This window comes from Protobothrops mucrosquamatus, unplaced genomic scaffold (genome assembly GCF_001527695.2).
Source record: "Protobothrops mucrosquamatus isolate PMUCROS unplaced genomic scaffold, P.Mucros_1.0 scaffold303, whole genome shotgun sequence".
In the NCBI taxonomy this organism is placed as follows: Eukaryota; Metazoa; Chordata; class Lepidosauria; order Squamata; family Viperidae; genus Protobothrops; species Protobothrops mucrosquamatus.
The window spans coordinates 399,584-410,810 of NW_015386645.1; the positions used below are offsets into that span (position 1 = coordinate 399,584).

General features: G+C 42.5%; 1 protein-coding gene across 1 annotated transcript in view; it reads left to right on the top strand.

Moving 5' to 3' along the window:
• The window catches only part of ADCY4 (adenylate cyclase 4), a 56,055-nt gene extending 45,396 nt beyond the window's left edge, over positions 1–10,659 (top strand). The window contains exons 21-25 of the mRNA XM_029283957.1: positions 2,337–2,483; positions 4,025–4,132; positions 5,340–5,454; positions 7,522–7,646; positions 10,507–10,659. Coding sequence (XP_029139790.1) covers positions 2,337–2,483; positions 4,025–4,132; positions 5,340–5,454; positions 7,522–7,646; positions 10,507–10,659 — 648 coding nt within the window. The remainder of the gene's footprint in view (positions 1–2,336; positions 2,484–4,024; positions 4,133–5,339; positions 5,455–7,521; positions 7,647–10,506) is intronic.
• The last annotated feature ends 568 nt before the right edge of the window (positions 10,660–11,227 follow it).

Genomic DNA, 11,227 nt, shown 5'->3' on the forward strand with positions numbered 1-11,227 from the left:
ACGGGTAAGTGCCCAGCCGAACTCCGCTGGGGTCGTCGGCTCATGACTAAATTGGACAGGCTGCATCCGGAACGTGTAGCTGCTCAGGTGTCTCAGCCACATCTACCACGGGTCCTTCGTGAAGGTGATCCTGTCTGGGCCAGGAATTATGGGCCTGGCCACCTTTGGGTACCGGCTGTGGTCTGTAAAGTCTCGGGGCCTCTGTCTTACGAGGTGTCCCTGCCAGACGGCCGCCTGCTTCGCCGCCACATCGATCAATTACGTGTGAGGCGGGACTCGCCTATGGTTCCATCTCAGTATCCTCTGGGGGGGGAGGAGGAATGGGAAATGCATTCTGGGATTCAAAATCAACAGCCTACGTTGGCTGTGGAAAGGGAAACGGGTATTCAACACCCAACTTCCACAGGTGCTTCAGGTAGCAGTTCTTGGGAAAGGGAGTACATAGACACCCCCACACACACTCCAGCCTGGGAGTCCCACTGGTGGCAGACTAATTATCCACCCCTATCAAGCAATACTCCAGACACGGAGAATACCTGGGAGCATACTCACAACTCACAACATGCAAGAGAGCAGGCAATACAAAGGGGAAACATGTCCCTTGCTGAAAGGGCTCAGAGGAGGATGTCCTCACGCATTAGGGCTAACAGGGAGGCATCCCTAGTCCCTAGCACTACAGAAACGAGCCAGGAATCCCACATTCCTTCAGGAAACACGGGAATGAACTCACAGGGGTTAGATAATTCCAGTGAGGGGTGGTCAACCAGGTTTAACGACCAACAGGGCCCGGACTGCTCAATTACAGGAGATGGGCTGGAAAGCCAAGCTGAAGTCACTGGTCATTCACAGGGCACTTCACCTAGAGCAAGCGGCCACGGGAATAACAATACAAACTCTCCAGGTCTGAGAAAGTCACTCAGGGCAAGAGGCCCTCCCAAATACCTAGCCGATTACGTAAGGTGAACAGGTATATAGCAAGAGCTGACTGAATGTGCTGGCGGGTTGTATTTAGATAAAACAAGGTCAGGGGGGTCACTGGATCTGGTTCAAAGGAACAGTCCCACACCTTATACATTGTGTAACTTTATTTCATTATTAATTATATTACCATCTATAGGATGGCGTCCATGTGGGCACAATCTTATTTCATCCAGGGGGAAGGGGTGTTGTGTCCTGAGCCTGCAAGATGCAGGCTCGGGACGTTGCAAGAGTCCCGGGCAATTGCAGAAGCTGCCCGGGACCAGACTGAGCGGCGCCAGCCTTGTGCGCATGTGCAAGGCGGGAAAAGCCCTCCTCATGATTGGTTGAACTTGCCCGGGGATCAGAGGGTATAAATAGAGGCCTGCGTGCCTCTGCTCTGGTTGTTCGTAGAGTGGAGCAAACAATAAAGACTTGTTGGAGATGATTCGTCTCAAGCGCCATTATTCCCAGGACTTAACAATTATTATTATGCCTCCAGAAGAGGCACCAGGTCTTATTTTCGGGGGGGGGGGCTGTCTTTTATACTCACCTCCGGCACCGACAGCCCTGCCCAGCCAGTCCACCTCTTCTGCATTTTGCAGTCAGGCCTTTCTGGAAGGCCACTGCAGCCGAGTACTGAACTATGGATTCAATCCATAGCTCAGTTCTCGCTGCATAGGTCTTCCAGAACCGAGCTAAGGATTGAATCCATAGCTTGGTTCTCGGTTGCAGTGGCCTTCTGGAAAGGCCTGCGACTGAGAAATGCAGGCCTGGCTGCAGAAGAAGCTGCAGAAGAAGTGGGCCAGTGAGGAGAGGCCTGGCTGCAAGGTAAGTGGATGCGGGGCGCGTGGTGCTGCTCCACACTCCCACCCTCACCCTAGCTTTTTTAGGTGTGTGCCTCACCCCAAAACTAGGGCTTATTTGGGGGAAAGGGCTTATATTAGGCCCACCCCAAAAAATCAAGCAAGGCTTTATTTTCGGGGTAAGCCTTACTTTTGGGGAAACACGGTATGTATGTATGCATGCATGCATGTATGCAGTGCTTTTTTTCTTAAAAAAAAGGTGCCGGAACTCACACACGTCATACAACTCGGCTTGCCTACCCTACAAGGTTCCATCCAAAAAAGGTGCCGGAACTCCGTTCTGGGCGTTCCATGAGAAAAAAAGCCCTGTATGTATGTATGTATGTATGTATATATGTATGTATTGAATTTATTTGCCATCCATCTCCAGACAAAATGCCTCTGCACTAATTCCAACTTAATCATTTCCTGGCCCTCTGTTTGTAGGCAGTAGAGTTTGAATATCTTTGGTGTGGGATTTTAAGGGTTGTGATTGCAGAATTTGGATGACCTTCACTCTTTCTCTCCCAGCAGGATCTCTATCACCAATCTTATGATTGTGTCTGTGTTCTCTTTGCTTCGATCCCGGACTTCAAGGAATTTTATTCTGAATCCAATGTCAACCATGAAGGGCTTGAATGCCTCCGGCTGCTGAACGAGATCATTGCTGACTTTGATGAGGTAGGGGGAAATAGAAATGCTTGTGTGTGTGTGTGTGTGTGCATGTTTGTGTGTGTGCACATATATCTTCGCATTCTTCTCTCTGTGTGTGGATGTATACTCACACACATGCAGCTAAATATATACGCTTGCAGAATTTTTTAACATACTTGTAGTACAGAGAAATGCAGAGAGAAAGTGAGACAGATTTATGAACAAGCAAAAGAATGTGCTAATTTCATTTCATCTGCCAACAGAAATCCCTCTGAATTTACTCCAGTTCATATAAAAACTGTCCAAACAGTTTATAGTTAATATGTTCTCTCTTCCTTACATTGGCCTCTTCCTTTCTTAAGACAGAGAAGTCATCATAATCAGAGTTAATCATACATAAGGAAAAAACCTTGCTTAAGTGTGCCACAATCTAATCAAAGCCAATAGGTGTCATGACAGCTTTGTTTATTTCTAGGAAATAGAACATATGAATAAATAAATAATTTATAGGTAAAGGATAAAATATTAGTCAATCACAGCCAGCAGACAATAATTATTGAAAGTACAGTGTACCACCTCTTGAGTCATCAAGGGTTACAGTTAACATCTGGGAGGAACTGTGGGCCCAAGCTTTTTGGAGCTACATCATTTGTGGACTAGTCTGGAGTTTGAATGGAGAGATTTTTAGACGGTGGACAGGAATTTTCTTTTACTGTGATATTTCTTGTTTTGGACTTAAACTATATTTTTCAACTGTTTCCTACCACAAAAACTGTGTCCCAGCAGTGATGATCAAGGGAGGTTCTAAAGATCTCAGAAATATGGCTTTTAATTCCAAATTAAAATAATAAGATGTAGGATAGTGATAGGATTTAAGGCATCTATGATCTGGAGGAAGGTTAGCACAACACTAGGTTAGGAAGAAAAAAATATTCCATAAGGTTATACCATTCTGATTAGTATCAAATGAATAGGGTAAGCTCAGGTAAATTCAGAATGAAAAAAAAATGGTGATAGAAATGAACTAGAAATTAAAGACGGCCAGATGGTACATTAAGAAAACTGGCATAGTATAGTTTTTCTTCAACTGAACTGCTTCAAATTGAAACTGAAAATTACAGATTGTTAATATCTTTCATTTGCCATACTGTTTGTAGAAAGCTAGTATTACCGTAGTTGAATAATCCCTACAATTGTTCGAATTGTAATTTGTGGAGTCCTCGGTCCTCTCTGAGTTTGGTGGTTTTCTTGCAAATGTTTCATTACCAAGCTAGGTAACCTCATCAGTGTTAGAAGGGAGTAGGTTTTTGTTACAATAAATTGTATAATATTTATTATAGGGAATTGTAATTTCACTCTCAGAATTGTAAGAGACATCCCATGCTTGAAGATAACATCTGCCTGATTGGATCATCATCATACTTGAGACTCATGTTACCAATTCCCTGAATGCATCTGACTAAATACTTTTCAGAGTAAAATGCTAGGCTAAATAAATGATTGATGTGCAAAAATGCCTTAGCCTTTGAATTATCGGAATAAACAATTTCCTGTCTTTCTTTTCATAGCTCCTTCTGAAACCCAAGTTCAGTGGGGTTGAGAAGATCAAAACCATTGGCAGCACTTACATGGCAGCTACTGGCTTAAATGTGGCAGCTGGACAGGATAACCAGCAGGTGATATTTTCATTCAGGATGATTCTACTCATCCCGAATCTATCAGTGGGATTTAATGTTCTGTTTCTTCTTTAAGTCTTGGTGCTTATTAGTTACCTCTTTTTTTTGTATGAATTGTTTGAGAATACAGGATTTTTTTAAAATTTTGGAATGGTTCCGTAATTTTGCTCTTCAGGATCCTGGGACATATGTTTGAAAGTATATATGGATATGAATGGAATGGTGTGATAAGTAATCTGTAGAGGACACAGGGGATGACCTTGAAGAACAGGAGAAAGAACCTCTCCCAAAGCAAGGATTAGATAAGGGGTGGCTAAGTCCAGAGCAGGAATGTAGCATCAGTAAACATCTCAGACTGGTTCTTCCCTAGATTCACATGAAGAACATGAAAATAAAGGAAGAGAGGGGAGGAGCTAATTCAAATTTGCAAGTTTCTGTCACTGGAGCATTACAAAAAAAGCAGTATGGGTAGTCCTTGACTTACAACCATTTGTTTAGCAACCATTCAAAGTTACAATGGCACTGAAAAAAGTGACTTAAGAGCAGTCCCCACATTTACGGCCATCACAGCATCCCCACGGTCATGTGATCAAAATGGGGGTGCTTGGCAACTGACATATATTTACGATGGCTGCAGGATTCTGACAAACAAAGTCAATGGGGAAAAAATGGATTCACTTAATGACTGTGTGATTCACCTAATAATTGCAATAATTTGCTTAACAACGGTGGCAAAAAAGGTTGTAAACTCACTTGTAAAAGGTGTGTCTCCCTTGACAAGCCATTGCTTAGCAATGGAAATTTTAGTCCCACTTGTGGTCTTAAGTTAGGACTACCTGTACAGACCTACATAGCATTGGTTTCCTAGTTTGATCTAACTTGAAAAGCTCACTTTGCACTAGGACAGGGGTAGGCAACCTTGGCTCTTTTATGACTCACGGACTTCAACTCCCAGAATTCCTGAGCCAGCATAGCTGGCTCAGGAATTCTGGGTGTTGAAGTCCGTGAGTCATAAAAGAGCCAAGGTTGCCTACCCCTGCACTAGGAGAATAAGGGGATAAGACATCTTTATTACTTTTGTTACTTGATCAACCCTAACCCACTTTCCTCTTAATATTTACCTGTGTGAATCTTTGTCCTTGTTTTTTTACATTCTCCATCCATTGACTTGTGTTGATACATCCATCTACATGGATAATTTGTGCAGGACACTGAGCGGAGCTACACCCACCTGGGAACCATGGTGGAGTTTGCCATGGCTTTGGTAGCCAAGTTGGACATTATCAACAAACATTCGTTCAATACTTTCAAACTCCGTGTGGGTGAGTAATAGTAAACTGAGCGTAAACTTAAGAAATTTCCTCTCTGAAACATACTTTGGCTGTGAATTCACGATATGATGAAAGTAGAACTAATATTTTTAGAGAAAAGGGGAAGCTGGGGCAAAAACGGTGGTGAGATTCAGTCAGCAGAACCGGTAGCTAATTTTTTGTTGCCCAGGCCCAGAACGGACTTCCGGAAGCGGCATCTACACAGAGAACCAGTTGTTCACATATTTGAATCCCACCACTGGGCACAAATCTAATTATTTTTCTCCTGGAGCTGAGCTATGAAAAATGTTGGCACTGTTATACAAGTGTGCTCTCAAGTTCAGCTTATGGTCACTCACTCACACCCTTGCAGCCCTGGAAAATTGCCATACTCAAATCGCTTTCAACTGAACACTGAGGCACAAATGTTTCTTTAAAATACACTGAGAGCCAGTGAATTTAAAATAACAGCAAACTTTTACTCATTATGAAATATATTCATTTCCTCTTACACACACATACACTCTCTCAGCCAAACTTATCCAACATCTGCCAGACACTAGCTAAAGGGACAGAAGCCGCCAAGTCTGGCATCCAAAAATGACTCAAAGAGTGGGCAGGCTTCAGGACCCCTTGTATCCCCCCCCCCAAGTTCTTGCTTTGTTGGTGGGGTGAGGCTTCTCATGCAGGCTCAACTCCTTTGTTGGTAAGACTTGGGGAGGGGGTTTCCCATATGCTCAGGTCCAACTTTTGTCCTTTTTAGGTATGGTGGCTTCAGCCTAATCTCACAGCACTTGCTCAAACACCAACTGGCTTTTGAATTTTTAGCATGAAAACTTTTTTTTTTTTTTTTTTTTAAATTCTTATGTTACAATTGAATGAATAATGTTTTAAAATTTCACATGGTGCTGTAGGGGAACTTCCTCCTCAAAGCTTAGAAAAGGCACAAAGGCCCAAGACACTTGAATCAGTGTTTCAATTGCTGGTGTACATTCACTTTATGAAATGAAGTGATGAAGGAGATAACGACAAGAATGTGAGAAGGGAATTGATTACCATGTTTCCCTAAAAATAAGACCAGGTCTTATATTTATTTTTGCTCCAAAAGACCCATTAGTTCCCACCTACCTGCGCCGTGCAGGCTTTGCAGCCCCGGAATGCACTGGCCAAGAGGCCAATGGGCTGCAGCTGCTGCCGGACACCATTGGTCCTCATGTGCTTGCCACCACCTATGCGCATGCCAACGGTGTCTAGAGTTCTTCAGTTTACATATGGTACCTTTATCTGTGCGCCAAAGACGCCCGTTTGGGTACGGTATGTACAAATACTTATTTATAATTTATATTATTTATTTTAAGTATTAATGTCAATCATATTATTTCCTTATATTTAATTATATATTAATATTATTATTTTAAAATTTCATACAGCCGTCGTGTGTTGCAACAGACCTCTGGCTGACGATCCTAACTGGGCCTTATTTTTGGGTTAGGTCTGATATTACGAGTGTCCTGAAAAATCATGCTAGGGCTTATTTTCCGGTTGGGTCTTATTTTCAGGGAAACATGGTAGGAAGAACTTATATCAGTGATGGCGAACCTTTTAGAGACCGAGTGCCCAAAAAATCCCCCCGCCCCCGCTCCACCCCCTGCCCCGCCCCCGCCCCGCCTGCCCTCAGAGCCACTCACCGCTTCCAGGGCCTGCCACAGATTGCCCAGCAGTACCATGGTGGCCACGCCCTCTGCCCGCGCCCCGCAGCATCAACTGTGCACAATGGGGCGTGAGGGCAGAGTCTTGTCTAGGCTGCCTGGCTGCCATGTCCTTGGCTGCACTGCTCCGCGTGGGCCACGCTCGGGGGCGACTCTCCCCCGGGGGGGTTGCTGGAGAGGAGGGGGTCGTGGGGGGAGGCAAGGCTGGGGCAACGGCATGTGCGCCCACAGAGAGGGCTCCGAGTGCTGCCTCTGGCACCCGTGCCATAGGTTTGCCACCACTGACTTATATGAACTTTTGACCTACCATTACTTGTATCCTTGCTTAATTCAATCAAGGGCCACCATTAAACTCTGGAAACTTTTGCAGGTATAAATCACGGACTGGTTGTGGCCGGGGTCATCGGAGCTCAAAAACCCCAATATGATATTTGGGGAAACACTGTGAATGTAGCCAGTCGAATGGAGAGTACAGGAGTTCTGGGGAAGATACAGGTAGGTACAAAGCCTTTCTGTGTGGTCTCCTTTCTGTGTTTTGGATCCTAGGACTCCTGATTCTATGTTTGCAACCTTTCAAGAGATTTAGATGAAATAAACCTAAAAAGAAGGCAACTGGAGTTGGTAGTTGCTGAAACGAACATCTACCATGTTTTTTCTTCATAATGACAATATGGAATTCCTTTGTTCTTGTAATTCATGGATCAAAGAATGGGAGATGAAGACCTGCATATGTTTTTTTCCCAAAGACATCTGGCTGAACTCTGCTGGAGACAGGCTGCCAGGCTATGGAAAATGTCTACCTTTGTCATGTGAAATAGTGATAGGAAAATAATCTTGTTCTTCTTGCCCTAAATCTACTATCTCTGTTGCTTTGTTTAGTAAAATGTGATGGAAGTATATATATATTTAATCATTCTATTGAGGGATTTACCCATTAATTTATTTTTGTGGGTTTCCTGATGCTCTCTGAACTTGCTTGCTTGCTTACAGATGTTTCATTACCCAACTAAGTTAACATCAGTACCTCACTTAAAGAGAGTCAGATACTTCAGAGTTCAACACTAAGTTATCGACATTCTGTTCTATTGAACCTTGCTTTTTTGGATACAGCTTTTTGTGGCTTACACAGACCATTCTCTTAGATATGCATTTTTGTGCAATTTTTTCCCAAAACATCTTTGGGAAAAAAATCATCTTTTGGGAACCTTCATCCTCAAGACATTTTTGTGTGGTATATGGCTTTCCCCTACAGTAAATATTTTAATGTAGTTTTGTGCAATGTATGGCTATTTTTGTAGGATATTTCCCCCTCTTTCATTTTATTTATTTAGGAATCAAATTTATATGGCTGCCCATTTCACAGAAAATGACTCTGGATGGCGTACAATGCAGTTGAACTTTTGGCTCAAGGTTTTTGAGCTGAATGCCAATAGATTCCAGGAATGTTATGCATATTCACATTGTGACTGATTGTATCAAGGTCAACCACATTATTAGAGTAGGAGATAAAATAATCTATGCCTTATGAAGAGTCACACACCCACTTGGAATCACATCTCAAGCATCAGGGTAGTCTGGCCTGTTTCCTGGCCTTGTTTGTGGCCTTCGTTAATGTTTGCTGTAGCTCAGCAAATCAGAACTGCATCAATTCCTTGCCATCATTTGTCATTCTGCAGAGTAACCTAGATCAGGACTCTCCAAAATTGGCAACTTCAAGACTTGTAAACTTAACCTCTTAGAATTCCTCTGTGCTGACTGGGGAATTCTGGGAGTTGAAGTCCACAAGTCTTAAAGTTTCCAAGTTTGGAGGCCCCTGACCTAGACTCACTGTACTCAAGAGGCACATATGAATGGACTAAAGGTTGTTTACCACACATGCTTGCAAATGATAGAAGATATGCAAAGAAAATACCACAAAATGGTCCACTTTTTGATTCAGATGAAAAAAACATTGTTGGGAAAGTACCCCATCCCCAAAAAAACCAGACATATCTTCTGCAGAATCAACATATGCCTAGTTTCCTGTCTTCTACAAGAAAGTTAAAAAAGGACTTCGTCTGAAATGCATTAGAATTATTATTAGTAATTTTACCAGTATATCTAGCACCTCCAAGTTCAATGCTTCTCCTTTACTTTTTCATTTTCAACTCTAATTTAAACCAACAGCAATATATTTAATCTCTCTGTGTGTCTTTAGTTGTCTTTAAAATCACAGTACAGCCATAATCAAGAGGAGCAAAATCTCCAGAGATATATTAAGCTCAGGAGATGTTTTTTCCATTTTCATCCTATCTTTAGCAACTGTGCTGCTGAAATTCAGGAGGGTAGGATCAGAAGAGTTCTAGGGACTGCAGAAAGAGGAAGCAACTATTCTACTTATGGCTCTGGGTCTAATAATTACTTACACCATTCTATCCCACCAAAACAAATCAATTTAATTTCTACATTAGTTTTACTTGCTTAATCTGGTTGAAATCAACCTGACCAAGAGAACTGATAGCTTGCTGAGCCCACTTTCATTTTTCTATTGAGGCACTTCATTTGAAAGTCTGTGGAGATTCTCAATCATCTGGGTCATGATTGTCCCAAAGATGTTTTTTTTCCAAAAGGTAACTAAACTTTCTTGTGGGGTTTTTTCGTGAAAACATTTCGCTTCTCATCCAAGAAGTGAAATGTTTTCAAAGGGAAAAAAAAATCACAAGAAAATCTTTGGGATTTCAGTTGAAACTTTTGACATCTTCTTGGGCCAAGTAAAATCCAAAGTATCTTCTCCCATTAATAAAAAGCTATGCCATTCAATTGGGAAAGGTACAGTAATAAATAAGTTAAAATTGGCAAATAAAAGAGGACAAAAATAGCTGTATCTGTATCTGAAAAGGTTAAATCATGGCAACTGGACCAAAGTTTATTAAACGGAGACATTTCATTAGTCATCCAAGTAACTTCTTCAGTCAAAATGAAAAATTTAAATTAGGCAGAGAGTCATTGGGATATACTAACTCTTGCCATACCAACTGCAGGGGTTTCTATCCAAAATAGCAATAGCACTTAGACTTACTGCTCCACAGTGCTTTACAGCCCTCTCTAAGCAGCTTACAGAGTCAGCATATTGGCCCCAACAATCTGGGTCCTCATTTTATTCACCTCAGAAGGTTGGAAAGCTTAGTAAACCTTGAGCTGGTAAGAATTGAACAGCCGGACTGCTGGCAGCCGGCAGTCAGCCAAAGTAGCCTGCAGTACTGCATTCTAACCACTGCGCCACCACGGGTCATGCATTGCAAATGTAAACGAAAACTCAACCATCTAGCTGTAGCTATATCGGCCACCTTTACATTCTCCTTCTTTCTTCTCCTAGGTCACAGAAGAGACGGCTAAAGCTTTGGCGACATTAGGCTACACTTGCTCCCTTCGTGGGGTTATCAAGGTCAAGGGCAAAGGTGAACTAAGAACTTACTTTGTCTGTACGGAAACGGCTCGTTCTTGCTCCCAAGCACCGATGTTGAGCTAAACTTGTGGAATGAAACTGAGACTCATGAGGGTTGGAATTCTCAGTCAATTCCTCCTGGTACTTGGGGGGCAGCAAGTGGCTTATTTTAACAGACATTTCTGGTTCTGTCAGAAGAAGCATTTACCATGAGAATTGGGAGAAACAGAGCCTAAGGAGGTCCCATTTCGTCTTGTATAAGAAAATATCTAGCTCCGTCACCACAGCAAATCCTTGTTTAATTGTAATTGCAAGTGAGGAGAAGTGAGCCACTAAGAACATTTGGAGATCCTCTTGAGAAGACAAGTTAGAACTTTCTCCTGATCCGAAGAAAGAAAGCTGCAATTCTTCAATCAACTTGGAGGCAATGGATCCTCTTTTGAGGATCTTCAGTGTTTTATATGTTTACTAATCTCTGGTGCTTGATGATGATTTGTTCACAACCTTCTTTCAATTTGGTCTGTACTGATATTACAAAACCACAACCGTCATGTCCAGAAGACTTTTAAGCTCAAACAAAATAGAGGATTGGCTTCATAGACCCTCTGAAGATGGAGAGCATAATTTGAGAATGAGGGCAGTAGAGAAGTCA